Below are 22,309 nucleotides of genomic sequence, written 5' to 3'. Positions count from 1 at the left end.
TCCATATAAGGCAAATGTATTGCTTTATCTTGTTCATTGACCAAACTAATTTTTATTTGAATTTGCAGTATAAAACAGTGATATAATTTATGCAGTTTCAAACACATGAAAAATTTGCATTTTAAAATGTAAACCTTTTATTTTTAAATTAATGTATTCACTGGAAGTTGTAAAAATAGTCCAGAGAAGTCCCATTAACCCTTCCCAATGTTGCATCTTTCATAATTATAATATAAAATTTTTATATTAATGTGTATGTATAGTCATATCATTTTGTCACCTGTGTAGATTCATGTAACCATCATCTCCTTCAAGATGCAAAGCTGGGGGTCTGGTGGTGAAGACTTGGGCTTTCACTGCCGTGGACCTAGATTCTCTACCTGGTCAGGAAACTAATATCCCACAAGCCGCAGTGTAGCCAAAAAAGAAAATAGGAAAAAAAAAAGTAAAGGAAATACGAAACTGTTCCATCCACACAAAGTTTTCCTTCATGCTATCTCTTATTCACTACAATTTAGTTTTTTCAAGAACATTATCTAAATATAATCATATGATTTTGCCACATACGATCTTAGGGGATTTGCTTTTATCACATAACATTATTCTCTGGATTCATCCAAGCTCTTGCATTTCTCAAGAGCTCAATCCTTTTGCTTCCTAGGGTTAAGTTTGCTCTTCTTTTTCCATACCTTTAAGGAGTAAAGTTATTTATTGGATTGGGAGACTTCTTTTTTTTTAATAAAAAGTACTCACATTTACCCTTATAACTTTCTCTCTGAGCACTGCTTCGCTGTTTTGCAAAGTTTTGCTGTTCTTTCTTTCTTCTCTAAGTATTTTCTTTTTTTATTCTTTTGGCAAAACATGCCTTATACAAAATTTCCCACCTTGCTAATTTTATAGTGTACAGTTCAGTGGTATTGAATATATTCATGATGCCATGCTACTATCACTAGCATCCACCTTGTGATGGATGGAACTCTTTCTTATCTTATGAAAAAATCTATACCCATTACAGGCAATGTTGTTCAGTCACTTAGTTTTGTCCGACTCTTTGCAACCCCATGGACTGCAGCACCCGCGTTTCCTTGTCCTTCACCATCTCCCCAAGTTTGCTCAAACTCATGTCCATTGAGGCGGTGATGCCATCCAACCATCTTATCCTCTGTCGTCCCCTTCTCCTCCTGCCTTCAATCTTTCCCAGCATCAGGGTCTTTTCCAACCAGTCAGCTCTTCACATCATGTGGCCAAAGTATTGGAGCTTCAGCTTCAGGCCTTCCAAAGAATACTCAGGGTTGATTCCTTTAGGATTGGCCAGTTTGATCTCCTTGCTGTCGAAGGGACTGTTAAGAGTCTTCTCCAACACCACAGTTTGAAAGCATCAGGTCTTTGGCGCTCAGCCTTCTTTATGGTCCAACTCTCACATCCATCCAAGACTACTGGAAAAACCATAGCTTTGACTATATACACCTTTGTTGGCATAGTGATGTCTTTTTTTAATACATTGTCTAGGTTTACCATAGATTTTCTTTGAAAGAGCAAAGTCTTTGAATTTTATGACTGAAGTCACCAACCATAGTGATTTTGGAGTCCAAGAAAATAAAGTGTGTTACATGTTTTGAATGTTGAGTTTTAGGCCAGCTTTTTCGCTCTCCTGTTTCACCTTCATCAAGAGGCTCTTTAGTTCCTCTTCACTTTCTGTTATAAGGGTGATGTCATCTGCATAACTGAGGTTATTGATATTTCCACCTCCAATCTTGATTCCAGCTTGTGCTTCATTAAACCTGGCATTTAGCATGGTGTACTCTATGTAAGTTACATAAGCGGGGTGACAATATACAGCCTTGACATACTCCTTTCCCAATTTGGAAGCAATCCATTGTTCCATGCCCGGTTCTAACTGTTGCATCTTGACCTGCATACAGGTTTCTAAGGAGGCAGGTAAGATGGTCTGGTATCCCCGTCTCTTTAAGAATTTTCCACGGTTGTTGTGATCCACATAGTCATCAGCTTTGGGATAGTTAATGAAGCAGACGTAGACGTTTTTCTGGAACTCTCTTGCTTTTCTATGATCCAACAAATGTTGGCAACTTGATCTCTGGTTCCTCTGTCTTTTCTAAATCCAGCTTTTATATCTGGAGTTCTCAGTTCACGTTCTGCTGAAGCCGAACTTGGAGGATTTCAACATTACTATGCTAGCATGTGAAATGAGTGCAACTCTGCAGATGTTCAAGCTGAATTTAAAAAAGGCAGAGGAACCAGAGATCAACTAACCCTTTCTTTTGGATTGGAATGAAAACTGACCTTTTCCAGTCCTGTGGCCACTGCTGAGTTTTCCAAATTTGCTGGCATATTGAGTGCAGCACTTCCACAGCATCCTCCTTTAGGATTTGAAATAGCTCAGCTGGAATTCCATCACCTCCACTAGCTTTGCTTGTAGTAAAGCTTCCTAAGACCCACTTGACTTCACACTGCAGACAGGCTAGCTCTAGGTGAGTGATCACACCATCGTGGTTATCTGGGTCATTAAGACCTTTTTTTGTATGGTCCTTCTGTGCATTCTTGCCACCTGTTCTTACTAGCCTGTTTCTATTAAGTCCATATAATTTCTGTCCTTTATTGTAACCATCTTTGCATGAAATATTCCCTTAGTATCTCTAATTCTCTTCAAGATATCTCTAGGCTTTCCCATTCTACTATTGTTTTCCTCTGTTTCTTTGCATTTTTCACTTAAGGAGGCTTTCTTATCTCTCCGTAGGTGACATGCCTCCTTTCGTCCAGTGGCCATTCCCAGTCGGATGCAGAGTTCTGCAACAGGCCCAAACTCTGTACCTACTACTGAGGAACGTAAGGACTGTAACAGGTCTCCAGACACTGTCTGCAGGAAGGTTTTTTTTCGTAAATGGACTTCCCAGGTTGCTTAGTGGTAAAGAATCCACCTACCAATGCAGGAGACATAGGAGATGTTTGACCCCTGGGTCAGGAGTATCCCCTGGAGAAGGAAATGGCAACCCATTCCAGTATTCTTACTGGAAAAATCCCAAGGACAGAGAAGTCTGGAGGGATATAGTCCATAGGGTTGCAAGGAGTTGGCCGGGACTGAGTGACTTAACACGGCGTTCACAGCAGTTAAGTAAACTACAAAGGTCGCACAAGAAAGTGGTTATATGTCATTCTTTTCATGTATGAATTTGCTAATGTTTTGTTAAGATTTTTGTTCCATGTTCATGAGAGATACGGCCTGCAATTTTATTTTCTTGCTATGTCCTTGTCTAGTTGGGTATCAGGGTTGTGTTGGGCCCCAAAATGCCTTGGGAAGTATTCCCTTCTTTATTTTCTAAAAATGATCAGCCACGCTTGGTGCAACTACCAGCCCCTGAAATAATGAGCACTTTGAGGGGGAAGCAGCAGGAATCGAGCTTTCAATTATTTGGATTCCACAATTACAACAAGGAAGGAGCCAGAATGGGCAAAGAACGGAGTTCACACGGTTCTGATGGTTGGTACTGGTTGGTGTAGGAGGGAAGTCAGCCATGCATGGACACAGAGTCAAGAAGTTTCCCCAGGCCTCTAGACTGGATACTGTGTCCTTTTTGTGTGGAAGCGTCTAACTGCAATGCGGGAGACTCAGGTTGGATCAGTCATGTTTTACTCTTGGGACCCCATGAATGTAGCCCACCAGACTCCTCTGTCCATGGGATTCTCCAGGCAAGAATATTGGAGTGGGTTGCCATTTCCTTCTCCAGGGGATCTTCCCAACCCAGGGATCGAACCCGAATCTACCGCATTGCAGGCAGACGCTTTAACCTCTGAGCCACCGGGGAAGCCCTTGTGTGGAAAGGAGCCAGGTAGTAAAAGTCCTACACATTCTGTCTTTGTTTCCTTCAGATGACCCTCTCTCTACTCCTCAGTTCTGTTACAGGTAGGTTCTGCCTCCCTCCCACCTGGGTCAGCTTCTCACAGAGATATCCAGGCTGGATTGCAGAAATAAAAAACTTGAATTCTTCCAGAAAAAGTGAAAAATGGGAACAATCACAACTCAGCATGTAAGACTGGCATAACTTTGATATAAAATTTTACAAAGACATTAATGGAAAGGGAAATAAAAATTAAAGGTCAAGTCTGTAATTCCAAAACAAAATATTACAAAATTAAATTTAACAACACAGAACAATAAAGGATGGTTCAGTTCAGTTCAGTTCAGTCACTCAGTCATGTCTGACTCTCCAGGATCCCATGAATCACAGCGCGCCAGGCCTCCCTGTCCATCACCAACTCCCGGAGTTCACTCAAACTCATGTCCACAGAGTCGGTGATGCCATCCAGCCATCTCATTCTCTGTCGTCCCCTTCTCCTCCCGCCCCCAACCTGTCCTAGCATCAGAGTCTTTTCCAGTGAGTTAACTCGTCGCATGAGGTGGCCAAAGTATTGCAGTTTCGGCTTTAGCATCGGTCCTTCCAATGAACACCCAGGATTGATCTCCTTTAGAATGGACTGGTTGGAAGGATGGTACATTGCGATTAAATGGATTTATTCCCGAAAAGCAAATTGATTCAGTGTTCAAAAATCAACTTAAGCAATTAACCATATCAACAGAACAAACAAATAAATCATAGCATTTCAATGCAAAAATGTTACTGTAGGGACTTCCCTGGAGGTCCAGTGGTTAGGACTTCACTTTCCAGTGCAGAGAGTGGGGGTTCGATCTCTGGCAACTAAGATCCCACATGCATCCGGGCCAGAAACCAAAACAAAACAGAAACAGCGTAGTAACAAATTCAATAAAAACTTTAAAAATGGTCCACATCAAAAAAACTTTAAAAATATAGCTGTAAAAACTACACATCTATTTATGATAAAAAGGAAAAAGATTTGGGAAACTATGAACAGAAGGGAATGTACTTAATCTGATAGTGCATCTACATCACACTTACACCAACCATCACACTTGCTGTGAAACCTTAAATTCTTTCTCCTTGAGACTGAGAGCAAGATGCAAATACCTGGAATTATTTTATTGGGTTTTTGCTTGTTTGTTTTTTCTAACGAGACATATTCACTACAGTCTACCCCTTGGGTCCAGAGTAGGCGTGCATGTGTGCTTTCTCTCTCACACACACACCCACACCACACGCTGGGGTAATCGCATCTCTTTCGTCACCGGTGGGTGTGGACGATCCCAAGGCATTTCCAGTATCTATACAATACCTCGCCTCGAAAAACACCCAAAGAGCTTCACACACATAGACAGATCCTGCAGAATTAAGTACAACGGCTCCTGGGCACAGACTTACACACCCACCGGGCCTTCGCTTCCCGGATCTGCGCGTCTGCTTCCTGGGTCCGATCTGGACTCTGCAGGCGGCTGGACTACTGTCTGCTGGGCGCGTCGGTGGGCAGGGCCGGGCGGGTCCTGTCAGCTCTTCCCTCCGCCCCGCTCCATCGCCAACACCTCACCGCGTTCCAAGGGCTCCTGTCCGGCGTTTGCGCCTTGGTGACCTGCTGCGCGTAGAGCTCAGTTTCTGGACGCGACGCTGCGGAAAAAGGGAGTCAGTCTGGGGTCTGGATTCTTATTGATCCAAGGACACGCGTGGGGAGGGGCCGCGCGCGGGGCAAGGCCTTCTCCCGACTCCTTCCGGGGATGTCTTCGTCCATAGACGCGCGGTTTCCAAATTAGCCTGGCGTCGAAGAGAGTGAGTTGCTACCTGCGACCGTGGAGCACACCCGCGTTTGCGAAAGCCTGGACGGGGAGCCCCCGGGGAGCCCGCCACTTCTGCGCCTGCTTCCTCACCTCCCGCCCGAGGCCAACCCTTGCAAGCCGGGCGGACGCGCCTCGGTCTCCGGCACCACGGAGGGACCCCTGGAGAGCCTTCCAGTCGCCCGCGGCAACGCGCTCTCCCGCCGGGACCGGCGAGTGCAGGTCCTCCCAAGTGCACGCGGGTTCGGCGCTCGTGCCCTGCGCGGCCACAGTGCGAAGGGGCGCGCCCAGACCTCCGCGCGGGCGACCCCCGGGCGTGACCAGCCGGAGCAGGCAGGCTCCGGGGGGCCGACTATCTTCCGGGCGCTGGGCGGCATCCCCGCCCCGCGCCCCTGCGTGAGGCCGCCTGCGGGCCCCATGCTGTCCACCGGGGGCCAGTACGCCGCGAAGAAGAGGAAAAAACCCGTGTCCAAGAGGTGTGTGCGTGGCAGCGGTGGGAGGGCAGCGAAGACCCGGAACCCTGGCTGGGGGTGCGGGGGTTCCTAGTCCTCCGCGGCCCTCAACCCGGCTCTCCGCGGGTCTCCCGGGTTTCGATCGCCGACTTTATCCGCTCGGGAAGGACAGACTTTATCCACTCGGGAAGGACAGACTTTATCCGCTCGGGAAGGATAGACTTTATCCGCTCGGGAAGGACAGACTTTATCCGCTCGGGAAGGACAGACTTTATCCGCTCGGGAAGGACAGATTTCGTTTTAGAGTCCCCTCCTCACCCCCGACACCCCTGCTGGGTTCTTGACAAGCTCAAAGCCGAATTTGGCCTGGGGTCGGGCTGGTGACACCAGTTTCGGGAATCACCGGGTTTCGGGATCTGTGCCGTGTGCCTCTGGGGCCCGCGCCCGGGACTAAGGCTGGGGTTTCCGAGCGCGCACACGTGCGGTCGGGGTCCCGGATCACAGTGCGGCTGGAAGGGACGGTCTCCAGGTATGGGAGACGCCACCCCTTTACAGACTAGATGCCCAGGCCTGCTGGGAGAGGACCCCTACGGGGTGAGGACCCCTGCGGGTGTGCATCTGGCCCGAACTGACCCGGAAGGGTCCCCTCCAGGCCATGGGGGGCTGGCGGGAGGATGCTTCCGAGGACAGTGGAGGAGACCAGTGGAGGAGCGGCTCCTTGGGCAGAGCCCGTGGCGAGAACTCCGAGGGTCTTTGCGCGGCACGGAATGCTGGGGCGGCCCCGAGGCTGCAAGAAGCCTCGCGCTCTTCCAAGCGCTTCCCAGGCCCCGGAGACCCGCGCTTCTCACTCAGGGGCGCAGTGTTCTCAGCGCCAGAGGCACGTCCATGTCTGAGAAATGCCTAGTTGCATTTATTTTTTAAATACAAAAAAAAAAAAAAAAAGCCTCGGGAGAAGCAAAATACAAAAGAGAAACCGCTCCAAGATTCCATTCATATCGTGTCGACGTACCCAAAGCCTCCGGGAGCCGGGGCCAGGGGAGCGACTGATAGAAGGTAAGGCGTTTCCTTTGGGGGATGAAAAAGTCCTGGAACTAGACAGCGGTACTGGGGACCCAATATCGCGCGTGTCCTTAATGCCATCAATGGCACTCTTTAAAATTACTAAAATGGCAGCATTTTTATTATGTGTATTTTATTTACCATATTCACACACAAAGCTACCGCTCAGCTTCTCCAAGGGAGCGCCAGTATCCCAGAACAAGCCTGTCAGACGTTCCCTCTCCAGGTCAGCGAACCTGTGATCACTGGTTAATCGGGAAAGGCGCTTAAAATGGCGGGGATGAGAGTGTTTCGAATAACTTAGACACTTTATTTTAAGTGAACGCACCCACATATATGAACTTGCCAATCCCGTGACGCTGGTCCATTTTACTGCACAAATCGTTCCCATAATGTACTGTCTACAGTTTAAAGAGCTTGCATCACAATCCAGATATGAGACAGTTTTCTCCCGTGTTTCACAGGACGCTTAATCCAGCAGCAGCTGTTTTCTTCAACCAGGCTTCCTTGACTCTTTCTAAAGTACCCAGCATTGTTTTCTTAGAAACTGTACTCTTGTTTCCTTAATAATTATAAACAAGAGCTGACATGAGATGGTCTGAGGACTTTGAACAATGATTCCCGGTTAGCACAAAGCTCGTTGTCTGCCATGTAAGAGTCATTTACTAGAGTAACATCCTTCTTGTTTGCCAAAACCTTACACTCTTGCTTTCAGAATTATTTCAAATGTATTACTGTACTTGATCCTCAGGCTGGATGGTAAGAAGGCTGCACCCTTACCTGCCACCTCACTTGGACCCAGCCCATCTCTGAAGTTTTTTGAACAGTCTGGGATCCTACCTACAGACCAGGGCAGACCTTGTGGGACAGGTCACCTTGTGAGCAGATTCCTCTTTGGGAGGTAGAGGGCTGAGTACTGAATCCCCTCCTCACCCCCTTGGCTGGCTGGTCTTCCCCAGAAACTGGGTCACAGCTGATGGTAGTATCCATGCTCCAGCCACTCTCTCTGGTGGAGCCGTGATGCAGAACCTGCACCTGCTTTGTGTGGCTTGCTAACAACCTTAGTCTGTGTGTTCTATCACTGTATTGTATGGAAATGTGCATGGTTTAAGCTCACATTTGAAAGAATTAGGACCTTGGACTTTGAGTCAATTTACTTGTTAAATGTGCATAAACTTTGAATAAGAGCCCTGGGGAGGTGTGTAGAGCAGAATGCAGCTGCCAACACCCGGTCCAATACTGTGTTCAGGATGCAGGTTCAGTGGGTAAAGAATCTGCCTGCAATTTGAGGAGCTGCAGGAGACAAGAGTTCGATCATGGATGGGGAAAATATCCCCTGGAGGAGGAAGTGGCAACCCACTCCAGTATTCTCGCCAGGATAATTCCAGGAGGAGACTGGAGGGCTGCAGTCCATGGGGTCCCAGAGAGCCGGACATGACTGAGCACACAGGACACACAGGATGCTCCAGAGACTTCTGTGGCACCGTTTTGTCAGTCTGGGAGTGTTACTGACAGCATTGAGAACTCCTCCTCCATCTGCCCTTTATATCTATGAAATGACCCTGGTCTGAGCATGGAGAGCCCCTCCCCCAGAGACACACACCCTCCTGTGAGAAGTGTTGGCAGCCTCAGCTCAGGAGCTACTGATTTTAATGCAAGTCATCCCTTCAGCTGGGGACAGGCTTCTCCAGTGATGCAGCGTGTGTGTGTGTGTGTGGTTGAACATAAACCTCAGTTTAAAGCTTTACATCTTTGCAGAGTCGAATCCAGGTGCTCTGCACACCCAAACTTCCATACAAGGATTCACTGCTACAAGAGAACCAGGCTCTCCTGACTGTGGTTTCCAAGTGGCCCGAGCTGGGGCTTGTGAGCAGCACTGTTGCAGCCATTCACTCATCTACCAAACATTTTCTCTGTGCAGTGCGGTGCAGCCACCATCCCTATCTAGCTGCAGAACATTGTCATCACCCCTAAAGGAAACCCTGCACTCAGTAAGCCGTCACTCACCACTCCCCCTAAAAGGATCTGAGGCTCCATACTGGCCCTGGACTCCACCCTTCTGCAGTCATGTCCCATCCCTTAGAGCCCTCAGGAGGCCACACTGAGCACTTTTCACTGCAAGGCTTCTCTCCCCACCAGCCGGCATCCTGGGGCTCACCTTCACCTCCACTTCTCCGGAGGGCCTTTCTCTGCCCCACCCTCCATCAGAGTCATCTGCACCTTTCTCTTCTAAGGACACCAATTAGATTGGATTAGAGTCCACTCTAATGACCTCATTTTAGGTTAATTACCCTCCAAATCATCCCCCAGTACAGTCGCATTCTGAGGTGTTGAGGGTTAGGGCTTCAGTGCATGAATTTGGGGGAGAGGACACCATTCAGCCCATAACAACCTGCGGATCTTCCACGGAGAGCAGTGGTTCCCAATGTGCAGTTTTCCAGAACAGCAGCCCTGGATCCCCTGGGAACTCTCCAGCACCTCCCAGTGTGGAGGAGGGGGCACTCACCCAAAGGTGATATTTGGCTCTGCCCATGGGCACAAGAGACAATCTGCTCTAGTGGCTGCTTTCCTTTTTCCACGTCGGTCATCATCGTCTGTTTTCTTCTCCACTGAACTGGTGAGGCCCTTCAGTGCAGTGTTGAGATGGTGAGGGTGGCAGGCATTCTTGTGCTCTGGTGCCACAGGGTACGTTCTCAGTGTTTAACCACTAAATGTGCTATTTGCGCCAAGTTTTTTGCAAGTGCCCTTTGTAGGCTGTTGGGGGGTTCCTCTCAATTCCAACTTTGTTAATATTTTTGAGTTACTAAAGGATGTCACACTTTATCAAATACTTTCCTTCATCTCTTGAGATAATTATACGTTAACTTTTTAATGTAATGAACTACCTTAATTATTTTCTGATGTTGAACCAAATTGTATCCTGAGATAAGCTCAACCTGATCACAAGGCATTGTTTTTTCATATATCGGTGCGTTTGGTTTGTTATTTCTTATTTATCTATTTATTTGTGGCTGTGCTGGGCCTTCATTGCTGCACAAGGGTTTTCTCTAACTGTTGCAAGCGGGGCTGATCTCCAGTTGCCATGTGCAGACTTTTTATTGCAGTGGCTTCTCTTGTTGCAGAGTACAGGCCTCCATAGTTTTGGTGCATGGGCTTAGTTGCTCTGTGGCATGTGTAATCTTCTTGGTTCAGGGATCAAACCCACATCCTCTGCATTGGCAGGCGGATTCTTAACCATTGGACCACTGTGCAGGTCCTGGTTTGTTACTTTTAAACTTATGATTCAATATGTCTGCTTGTGAGTGAGATTTGTCTGTACTTTTGTTTCTTGAACTGTTCTGTTAAATTTAGGGATGAAGGTTATGCTAGCCTCATAAAAACCATTTGGGGATATTTGCCCTTTTCAATTCTCTATGTTTGTGTACATTTGGACCTTTATTCCTTAGGTATTCATGGTGATTTAGACAGTAAAGAGTCTGCCTGCAAAGCAGAAGACCTGGGTTTGATCCCTAGGTTGAGAAGATCCCCTGGAGAAGGGAATGGCAACCCATTCCAGTACTCTTGCCTGGAAAATCCCATGGACCGAGGAGCCTGGTAGGCTACAGTCCATGGAGTGGCAAAGAGTCAGACATTACTAAGCAACTAACACACGCATGCATTCCTTAAGTAGTTGATAGAAATCACTTTTGAGACATCCAAGCCTAGGAATTCTTTGTAGGAAGAATGTTTTGTGGGTAAACATTTTAAATGTTTTCCTATTTATCATTTTTATTGATGTGATTTACCTATAGAGAAATGGTCAGATCTGAGTTAACCATTCAGTCAACTTAAAGAAAAGATATCAAAATATAGAACATTTCCTTAACCCCAGAAAGTCCTTCCAGCTCCTCAGAACAACCTTTGATCTGGCTCTTACCACAAGGGATTAGGTTTTTCCCAAGCTAGAATTTCTTAGAAGTAGAATCATACAATGTGTACTTTATGAGTCTGACTTCTTTTGCAGTTAAATTTCATCTGTGTTGCTGTGAGTATAGGTGGTTTGTTCCTTTCCATGGTCAATGACTTTATTTCATTAATGTCTTAGAGTTTTAAAATCCATTTTTTTATAGTTGGACATCAGGACTGACTCCAGCTTGGGGCCGCTATGTATAAACTACTATGAATATTCTTGTATAAGGCTTTTTGGGGACATATACTTTTGTTTCATTCCAATAAGTACCCAGGAGTATAGTTGTTAGGTCATATTTAACATTTTAAGAAACTGTGAAATAGTTTTCCAATGAATGAGAATTCCAGTTGATTTAGGGAGTGGCCACGATGGCAGAGTAGGAAGACCCTAAGCTCACCTTTTCCCACAGGAACATCAAAGTTCCAACTGTTTACAGAGCAGCTATTCATGAGAAAGACCTGAAGGCTAGCAGAAAAAAATCTTCTACAACTAAAGATATAAAGAAGGAACCACAACAAGATGTGTGGAGGCAGAGTCGGGGTTTAGTCAAGTCCAGTATCCCAGGTAGGCAACTCACCTATGGGAGGATAATTGCAGTTGCAAGAGATTCTCCCTAAGGAGTGAGGAGTCTTGGGGCTCCTGAATTGGGCAGACAAGCCTCCAGAAGTTTGGCTTTGAAGGCCAGCAGGGTTTACTTTCAGGAGAGCCAGAGGGCTATAGAAAATAGAGACCCCGCTCTCAAAGGGCACACAGAAAGTCTTGTACACTCCAGGACCCTGGACAGAAGCAGTCATTTGAAAGGACACTGGGTCAGACTCACCTGCTGATCTTAGAGAGTCTCCTGGAGACAGAAAGCAACTACAGCTCGTCCTGGGGACACAGACAGGGGACAGCCATTCTGGGGAGCTTTCTTTACCACTGGTACTTACAAGTACCCTTGTGGAATCCTCCCTGTGGAATCCTCCCTGTAGCTTATTAGTGCTAGGACCAGTCCCACACACCAGCCTGTTGGAACCAATAATGGGAGCCTCAGGATAAGCCTGCTGCACAGGACACAGCCCACCCACCAGCATACTAACTTCAATGGTGGGGCACCTTGGACCCTCAACCAGCTGCCCTGGGATCTGGACTCACCCACCAGATTACCAACAGCATCTTTGGGATACTCCAGACCCCAGAGCCAGCTGTGTCAGGAACCAGCCCATCCCACCAGCAGGTGGACACTAGATCCAGGAATATCAGAACCTAACTCCACATGCTAGTGGGCCAGCAGCAGCTCCAGGGCCCCCAGAGCCTCTGCAGCCAACAGCTTCATGACCCAGGCCCACCCTCAGTGACCAGCAGCCTCAAAATAAGGCAGGGTCTGGCAGTCAACCAGATGAGGTACCAACCAAGTCTACCAGGCCTCCCACCACAACAGAAGGACCCATGCAGCCCATCGTGGGTATCCTTGGGACAGAGGGGAGTGCACCGCTGGGACACATAGAACATCTCCTACAAAAGCACTTATTCAAGGTCAGCAAACATAACCAACTTATGAAATACACAAAACTGAAAACATGAGGTGACAGAGGAATCTATTTGAAATGAAAGAACTCAGCCTTGTAAACTTGTCATATGAGCTAGAAACACAGATCATCTGTATTTTACTCTGAGCTTTGGACAATGAAAGTTCAGTGGAAGTGAAATGGAGATGAAAAAATCTACCTGATGAAGAGTTCAAGTGGTTAATGATCAAAGATGGTCAAAGAACTGGGGAGAAGAATAAAAGAGAAATTAAGAGTTTTAACAAAGGATTAGAAAATATAAAGAAGAGAGATGAAGAATACAATGACTGAAGTAAAAATACACTAGAAGGAATCAACAGTAGATTAGATGATACAGGAGGCAGATCAGTGAACTGGAAGACAGAGTAGTAGAAATCACTGAAGCTGAACACATAAAAAGAAGAAAAGATTGAAAGAAGTCAGGACAATTTAAGAGACTTCTGGGACAACATCAAGGGTACTATAACACTCACATTATAGGGGGACCGAAAGGAGAAGAGAGAATAAGGGACAGAGAACACATGTGAAAATATAATAGCTGAAAACTTCCCTAATCTGGGAAAAGAAAGAAATATTCAAGTCCAGGAGGCTCAGAGAGTCCCAAACAAGACCATGCCAACATACCCTGTACTTAAAAAGGCAAAAGTTAAATATAGGGGTTATTAAAAGCAGCAGGGAAAAGCAAGAAGCAACATACAAGGAACTCCCATGAGGCTATTAGTTGACTTTTTCAGCAGAAACCCTGCAAACCAGAAGGGAGTGGCACAATACAGTTAAAATCATGAAAGGGAAAGACCTCTAGTCAATACTGTAGCTGGAAAGGCCCTCATTCAGATTGGATGGAGAGATCAAAAGTTTATAGACAAGCAGAAACTAAGAGCTCAGCACCATCAAATCAGTTTTGTAAGAAATGTGAAAGGGGTTTCCAGAACAGTAAAGGACATAACAAGAAATATGCAAGTTACAAAAGGAAAAACCTTCTTGGTAAAGGTAAATATACAGTCATGGCAGTAAATCGACCAGATAGAAAGCTAGTAGAAAGGTTAAAATTCAGTGTGGTAAAGTCATCTCTATCCACAGTACTTTGGTAATTGTCCTCTTTCCTTTCTTCCTCTGGATTTAATGCTGTTGACTATGCCAAAGCCTTTGATTGTGTGGATCACATTAAACTGTGGAAAATTCTGAAAGAGATGGGAATACCAGACCACCTGACCTGCCTCTTGAGAAACCTGTATGCAGGTCAGGAAGCAACAGTTAGAAGTGGACATGGAACAACAGACTGGTTCCAAATAGGAAAAGGAGTACGTCAAGGTTGTATATTGTCACCCTGCTTATTTAACTTATATGCAGAGTACATCATGAGGAACACTGGGCTGGAAGAAGCACAAGCTGGAATCAAGATTGCCGGGAGAAATATCAATAACCTCAGATATGCAGATGACACCACCCTTATGGCAGAAAGTGAAGAGGAATTAAAAAGCCTTTTGATGAAAGTGAAAAAGAAGAGTAAAAAAGTTGGCTTGAAGCTCAACACTCAAAACAAAGATCATGCATCTGGACCCATCACTTCACGGGAAATAGGTGGGGAAACAGTGGAAACAGTGTCAGACTTTATTTTTTTGGGCTCCAAAATCACTGCAGATGCTGATTGCAGCCATGAAATTAAAAGACGCTTACTCTTTGGAAGGAAAGTTATGACCAACCTAGACAGCATATTAAAAAGCAGAGACATTACTTTGCCAATCAAGGTCTGTCTAGTCAAGGGTATGGTTTTTCCAGTGGTCATGTATGGGTGTGAGAGTTGGACTGTGAAGAAAGCTGATCGCCAAAAAATTGATGCTTTTGAACTGTGGTGTTGGAGAAGACTCTTGAGAGTCCCTTGGACTGCAAGGAGATCCAACCAGTCCATTCTAAAGGAGATCAGTCCTAGGTGTTCATTGGAAGGACTGATGCTCAAGCTGAAACTCCAGTACTTTGGGCACCTCATGCGACAAGTTGACTCACTGGAAAAGACTCTGATGCTGGGAGGGATTGGGGGCAGGAGGAGACGGGGACGACAGAGAATGAGATGGCTGGATGGCATCACCGACTCGATGGACATGAGTTTGAGTGAACTCTGGGAGTTGGTGATGGACAGGGAGGCCTGGCGTGCTGTGATTCATGGGGTCACAAAGAGTCGGACACGACTGAGCAACTGAACTGAACTGAACTTAGCACTTCATGTCTTTTTGTGCCTTATCAGCTGTACTTTATTTTTCAGCGCTTGCCATAAGGTTTAAATGTAAATCTTATTACTAAATACCTCCATGGGTGTTGTGCACACTTCACTCAGTAACCTGCTGTTTCCTGTCCCAGTCTTTGCACTGTTGTTTTGATACGTTTCACTTCTACCCCACAGGCAACACTACTAATTTTTCTTTGAGCAGTCAAGTATCTTTTAAATTAAATTTGTCTAGTTCTTAACCTCATTTTTATCATCAGCAGCATTGTTCATTCTTTCACGTAGATCCACATTTTTGTCTAATAACATTTTCCTTCAGCTTAAGATATTCTTTAGTACTTATTATAGCTCGGATATTCTATAGATACATTCTTTACATTTCTGTTTGTCCGAGAATGTCTTTACTTTGCCCTCTCTTTTGAAGGATCTTCTCCAGATTGGAATTCTGGCTTGTTTCCTTCTCCCAGGGCGTTGCCTTCTGGAGCACGTGCTTCCTGATGATCAGCCAGCATCCTTTCTCTTTATTCATCTGTGTGTAATCTGTCTTTTTCCACTGGCTGCTTTTAAGGCCTTTCTCTCCATCACCGGTTTTCAGCAATTTGATTATGATATATTTTGATCTGAGGTGTGTGTGTATGCAAAGAAAGTCTACATATGGATAGATACAGATCCAGACTATACACTTGTGTGTGTGGCTCAATTATTAATAAGCTATAATTTCCAAATGCATTTCCATCTTCTCTGTGTTGATTGCAATATAGAGATTAATTCATGGGAAATAGATGGGGAAACAGTGGAAACAGTGTCAGACTTTATGTTTTTGGGCTCCAAAATCACTGCGGATGCTGATTGCAGCCATGAAATTAAAAGACGCTTACTCTTTGGAAGGAAAGTTATGACCAACCTAGATAGTATTAAAAAGCAGAGACATTACTTTGCCAACAAAGGCCCGTCTAGTCAAGGCTATGGTTTTTCCAGTGGTCATATATGGATGTGAGTTGGACTGTGAAGAAAGCTGATCGCCGAAGAATTGATGCTTTTGAACTGTGGTGCTGGAGAAGACTCTTGAGAGTCCCTTATACTGCAAGGAGATGAACCAGTCCATTCTAAAGGAGATCAATCCTGGGTGTTCATTGGAAGGACTGATGCTAAAGCTGAAACTGCAATACTTTGGCCACCTCATGCGACGCGTTGACTCACTGGAAAAGACTCTGATGCTGGGAAGGATTGGGGGCAGGAGGAGAAGGGGACGACAGAGAATGAGATGGCTGGATGGCATCACCGACTTGATGGACATGAGTTTGAGTGAACCCCGGGATTTGATGATGGACAGGGAGGCCTGGCGTGCTGTGATTCATGGGGTCGCAAAGAGTCGGACACAACTGAGCGACTGAACTGAACTGAACTGAATTTGATATGAATGCAAATGTATCAGGCCATGGGAAATGAGGAGGGATGAATAATCAAAGCATCAGGCCTGGTGCTCTGAGGGCCACCAGATCTAACCTGCATGCACCGTGTGAGGCAGCCCTGTCTGTGACCAAGGTCCACAGCAGGAGGGCAGTGGGCAGAGCTGCAACAAGGCTTCATAGACCAACAGAACCTGAAACAACAGACAGGGCTCCTGCCTCAGAAACTCCAGGGATTTTAGAATTCCAGGAGTTTCGTGGGCGATGCAGAAGTGAAATTGCAAGGGGAAGGGATAAACTTGGAGATATACATACAACTGTCCAGTTCTAACTGTTGCTTCCTGACCTGCCTACAGGTTTCTCAAGAGGCAGGTCAGGTGGTCTGGTATTCCCATCTCTTTCAGAATTTTCCACAGTTTATTGTGATCCACACAGTCAGTCTTTGGCATAGTCAATGAAGAAGAAATAGATGTTTTTCTGGAACTCTCTTGCTTTTTCCATGATCCAGCAGATGTTGGCAATTTGATCTCTGGTTCCGCTGCCTTTTCTAAAACCTGCTTGAACATCTGGAAGTTCACAGTTCACATATTGCTGAAGCCTGGCTTGGAGAATTTTAAGCATTACTTTACTAGCATGTGAGATGAGTGCAATTGTGTGGTAGTTTGAATATTCTTTGGCATTGCCTTTCTTTGGGATTGGAATGAAAACTGACCTTTTCCACTCCTGTGGCCACTGCTGAGTTTTCCAAATTTGCTGGCATATTGAGTGCAGCACTTTCACAGCATCATCTTTCAGGATTTGAAATAGCTCAACTGGAATTCCATCACCTCCACTAGCTTTGTTCATAGTGATGCTTCCTAAAGCCCTCTTGACTTCACATTCCAAGATGTCTGGCTCTAGGTCAGTGATCACGCCATCATGATTATCTGGGTCATGAAGATCTTTTTTGTACAGTTCTTCTGTGTATTCTTGCCACCTCTTCTTAGTATCTTCTGCTTCTGTTAGGTCCCTACCATTTCTGTCCTTTATCGAGCCCATCTTTGCATGAAATGTTCCCTTGGTATCTCTAATTTTCTTGAAGAGATCTCTAGTCTTTTCCATTCTGTTGTTTTCCTCTATTTCTTTGCATCGATTACTGAGGAAGGCTTTCTTATGTCTCCTTGCTATTCTTTGGAACTCTGCATTCAGATGCTTATATCTTTCCTTTTCTCCTTTGCTTTTCGCTTCTCTTCTTTTCACAGCTATTTGTAAGGCCTCCTCAGACAGCCATTTTGCTTTTTTGCATTTCTTTTCCATGGGGATGGTCTTGCTCCCTGTCTCCTGTACAATGTCATGAACCTCCGTCCCTAGTTCATCAGGCACTCTATCAGATCTAGTCCCTTCAATCTATTTCTCACTTCCATTGTATACTCATAAAGGATTTGATTTAGGTCATAACTGAATGGTCTAGTGGTTTTCCCTACTTTCTTCAATTTAAGTCTGAATTTGGCAATAAGGAGTTCATGATCTGAGCCACAGTCAGCTTCCGGTCTTGTTTTTGCTAACTATATAGAGCTTCTCTATCTTTGGCTGCAAAGAATATAATCAATCTGATTTCAGTGTTGACCGTCTGGTGATGTCCATGTGTAGAGTCATGTCTTGTGTTGTTGGAAGAGGGTGTTTGCTATGACCAGTGTGTTCTCTTGGCAAAACTCTATTAGCCTTTGCCCTGCTTCATTCCGTGCTCCAAGGCCAAATTTGCCTGTTATTCCAGGTGTTTCTTGACTTCCTACTTTTGCATTCCAGTCCCCTATAATGAAAAGGACATTTTTTGGGGGTGTTAGTTCTAGACGGTCTTGTAGGTCTTCACAGAACTGTTCAACTTCTGCTTCTTCAGCATTACTTGTCAGGGCATAGACTTGGATTACCATGATATTGAATGGTTTGCCTTGGAAATGAACAGAGATCATTCTGTTGTTTTTGAGATTGCATCGACGTACTGCATTTCAGACTGTTTTGTTGACCATGATGGCTACTCCATTTCTTCTAAGGGATTCTTGCCACAGTAGTAGATATAATGGTCATCTGAGTTAAATTCACCCATTCCAGTCCACCTTAGTTCACTGATTCCTAGAATGTCGATGTTCACCCTTGTCATCTTCTGTTTGACCACTTCCAATTTGTCTTGATTCATGGACCTAACATTCCTATGAAATATTGCTCTTTACAGCATTGAATCCTGCTTCTATCACCAGTCCCATTCTCAACTGGGTATTGTTTTTGCTTTGGCTACATCCCTTCATTCTTTCTGGAGTTATTTCTCCACTGATCTCCAGCAGCATACTAGGCACCTACCGACCTGGGGAGTTCATCTTTCAGTGTCCTATCTTTTTGCCTTTTCACACTGTTCATGGAGTTCTCAAGGCAAGAATACTGAAGTGGTTTGCCATTCCCTTCTCCAGTGGACCACATTCTGTCTCCACCATGACCTGGCCATCTTGGGTGGCCCCACACGGCATGGCTTAGTTTCATTGAGGTAGACAAGGCTGTGGTCTGTGTGATCAGATTGGCTAATTGTCTGTGATTGTGGTTTCAGTCTGTCTGCCCTCTGATGCCCTCTCTCAGTGCCTACCATCTTACTTGGGTTTCTCTTACCTTGGACGTGGGGTCTCTCTTCACTGCTGCTCCAACAAAGCGCAGCCACTGCTCCTTACCTCTGATGTGGGGTAGCTCCTCTCAGCTGCGCTCGTGCGCCGTGTAGTGCATGCAAACTGTGACTTGGAAAAATCTCCAGGGAATTATATGTGGCCAATAGTAGGTTCAGTTCCTTTCCAAAAGCAAGTGAATGTTAAACAATGACTATTCCTCTTCACTTGGCATTGTCACATTATTACTGCTTTCTAAACATCTGTGGAAGGAGAAAAAAAAAGTAAATAAAGAAAATAACTTTATACACAGGAAACTCTACTCAACACTCTATGATTACCTAATAGAATCTAAAAAAGAGTGGATATATATACATGTGTAACTGATTCATTTTGCTCTACATTTGAAACTAACACACACTATCAATCAACTACACTCCAATAAAAATTTTTGGTGTTTTTTTTTTTTTTAATAAATTGCAGAGGAGGATGGGACGATGATCACTTTTCTCTTTCTGTAAGTCCTAGGCCACAGCCTCCAGAGGGTGCTAAGTCCAACCCTTCTAAACGACACCGGGACCGCCTCAATCAAGAGCTGGGCAAACTCAGCAGCTTGCTGCCCTTCCCGGAGGATGTGCGAGCCCGACTTGACAAGCTCTCCGTCCTCAGGCTGATTGTGGGCTACCTGAAGGTGAAGAACTACTTCACAGGTAGGTGGCAGCTGTGATTCCAAGACAGACGTGAGAGGAGGCATGGACACTGGCACCTGGGGCTAGCCTTCTGTCCAGGCAAAAGCTCCATCATTGCTTTGGAATCTCAGACAGAGATGGGAGGTACCATGCCCAGCACAGGTGTGATGGGTGAACCCGAACACAGGTGTGTCGGTGTCCAACCTGATGTGCGAATCCCGGGCTCCACGTCACCTCAGGCTGCCCACAGAAGAGGCATGCAGGGCCCCACCTGGCTGCCTTCTGCACCGCAGCCTGAGTGGACACCTGTTGTCTTTCCTTCCTTTGCTTAGTCATGTCTTGTGAGAATCCAAGTGTTCCACCACCTCGCAGAACTTTGGCTCAGAAAGAAGGGCTCATTCTTCTGAAACCAGGATATATTTTCTCTTGTCTTCTGGGGAAATTCCTCTCGTAAACTTCTCTGTCATGTGGTGGGCACAGGGTCCTGCTCCTGGACCCACTGCCCATTCACTTCTGTGTGCTGTTGCTGAAAGACAAGGTGGTCTTAACCCCTTCCTGCAAGTGAAACTTGTGTTCCAGGAATTGGGTGACGTGGGTGAGCACAGAAGAGTTTGTTGTTCCCATGTCCTCTGGAGAACGTGTGCCCTTCCTACTCTGAGAGCCAAGTTCTGGGAGAATGAACAGAGAGTCTCGGACAGGATGATGTGTTATAAATTGTTACAACTTCTCAAAAGAGAAATTCAAAAATTGATTAGATCTAGTTGACCTTGATAATTCACTGAGAATTATGAAACTTTGCCCAAAATGCAGTGGTAACTGTCTCTGTATAGTTGCTAAGTTGTGTCTGACTCTTTGCAACCCCATGGACTATAGCCTGCCAGGCTCCCCAGTCCATGGGATTCTCCAGGCAAGAATACTGGAGTGGGTTGCCATTTCCTCCTCCAGGGAGTAAGTGTTTAATGCTGTACAATAATGATGTGGAATGTCCACAGCACGGTCACACACCTTTGAGGTGGTGGCCATGGGCTGGGGCAGGGGCTGCAGGTGCTACTGAGGAGGTTACCGGGTTTCACTTTGGTGCTGATAGTGTTTGGGAACTAGATAGGGGTGGTGGTTGCACAATGTTTTGAATGTGCTAAATGCCACTGAACTGCTAGTTTAAGTTGGCTCATTTCATGTCATGTGAATTCCAAGAGGGCTGGAATTCTTTTTAGGGAGGGAAGCAGGGGCCCAGCCCTCTCAGAACATGAAGGCCCTGAATGTCTTGCCCTCTGCTCACCTCTCTCCATCTCCAGGCTGTAGTGCCAGGGCCTGTCCACCTCCGGACATCCCCAGGTGGGGCCAAGGAGCATGGGGGATTGTCCTCACCGACTCAGCCATGTTGGCAGGCTGCCAACAGCTACAGGCCCAACCGCTGCCCTGGGTCTGACCTCCCCACGAGTCAGCCTGAAGGAAAATGTGCCTGTGTGCCCTTGGGCTGCCCTGGAGAGCTGCTTTATTCGCAGTGTCACGTGCTGTTTTCACGTGAGACACCGTGGTCCTCACCCCAGACCGAACCTGGTCTGCTCAGAGCTGTGTCCCAGCCCTGGCTCTCCCACTAACTGCACATCCTTCCTCTGGGTCCCTCGTCCGACTGGTGAGGGGATAGCCATTTCCCATCCAGGCAGGAGTGGAGTATCTGGGAGAGATGAGCCAGCTTGGGAAAACAGTGCTCACTCCTGCTGGGCCCTCAAGAGGGCGGGAGGGCTGAGCCCAGGATCCACACCTACAGGGGCTCCTTTGAGGACATGTCCCTGTGCACTGGGTTCTGGCCCACCCCAGCCATGCAGTCCACCCAGCTGCCACTCTAAGGGCCTAGCATCCTCCCGCCATGGTCTGAGACTGGGGGCTAGGACCGTCTTTCCCATTCTGGAAGATGTAAAAGCCTGTCCTTCAAGGCTTCGCCTGGCCTTTTTCCCATCCCCCACCTCCAGACCGCTCATGGCTGTGACCTCCCGTCTTCATCCCCTGCCTTACCCCAGCACCCCCAGAATCCCCTGCCCTCCTCTCCTCCCCACTGGGTCCCCTCATTCCTCCCCTCATAACCTCCTCTTCTCCTCCTCCCCTGCCTCCTGGCCCTTAGTGACATCCTTGATGGCTCTGGCCATCCAACCAAGAAGATTCTGTGACTGTCCTGTGTTCCTTCCAAGATGCCTGAAAGGGCAGGGGCTAGTTTGCCTTCATCATTTTCTGTCCAGTAAACAAAGAGAGCCTCTTCATGGATCATGGCCTTGTCATAGTGAGAGGGGAACACAGTAGAATGGGAAAGACTAGAGATCTCTTCAAGAAAATTGGAAATATCAAGGGAATATTTCATGTAAGGATGGGCACAATACAGGACAGAAAAAGTAAGGACCTAACAGAGGCAAAAGAAATTAAAAAGAGGTGGCAGGAGTACACAGAAGACCTATACAAAAAAAGGTCCTAATGACCAGGATAACCACAGTGGAGTGGTCACTCACCTAGAGCCAGACATCCTGGAGTGTGAAGTCAAGTGGGCATTAGGAAGCATTACTACAAACAAAGCTAGTGGAGGTGATGGAATTCCAGTTGAGCTGTTTCAAATCCTAAAAGATGATGCTGTGAAAGTGTTTCACTCAATATATCAGCAAATTTGGAAAACTC

At 46.2% G+C, this 22,309-nt stretch overlaps 1 protein-coding gene across 1 annotated transcript in view; it reads left to right on the top strand.

The window, feature by feature from the left end:
• Positions 1 to 1,793: 1,793 nt before the first annotated feature.
• LOC148778648 (uncharacterized) overlaps positions 1,794 to 22,309 on the top strand; it is a 74,248-nt gene continuing 53,732 nt past the window's right edge. The window contains exons 1-5 of the mRNA XM_088827819.1: positions 1,794 to 1,807; positions 5,359 to 5,491; positions 5,675 to 6,188; positions 6,538 to 6,676; positions 19,485 to 19,666. Coding sequence (XP_088683945.1) covers positions 1,794 to 1,807; positions 5,359 to 5,491; positions 5,675 to 6,188; positions 6,538 to 6,676; positions 19,485 to 19,666 — 982 coding nt within the window. The remainder of the gene's footprint in view (positions 1,808 to 5,358; positions 5,492 to 5,674; positions 6,189 to 6,537; positions 6,677 to 19,484; positions 19,667 to 22,309) is intronic.

Source organism: Moschus berezovskii, chromosome 1, assembly GCF_049115385.1.
Source record: "Moschus berezovskii isolate FMDL1 chromosome 1, NW_MosBer_1.0, whole genome shotgun sequence".
Classification (NCBI taxonomy): Eukaryota; Metazoa; Chordata; class Mammalia; order Artiodactyla; family Moschidae; genus Moschus; species Moschus berezovskii.
Note: the sequence above shows the minus strand (reverse complement) of the source record. Positions and strands in the feature narration are given on the sequence as shown.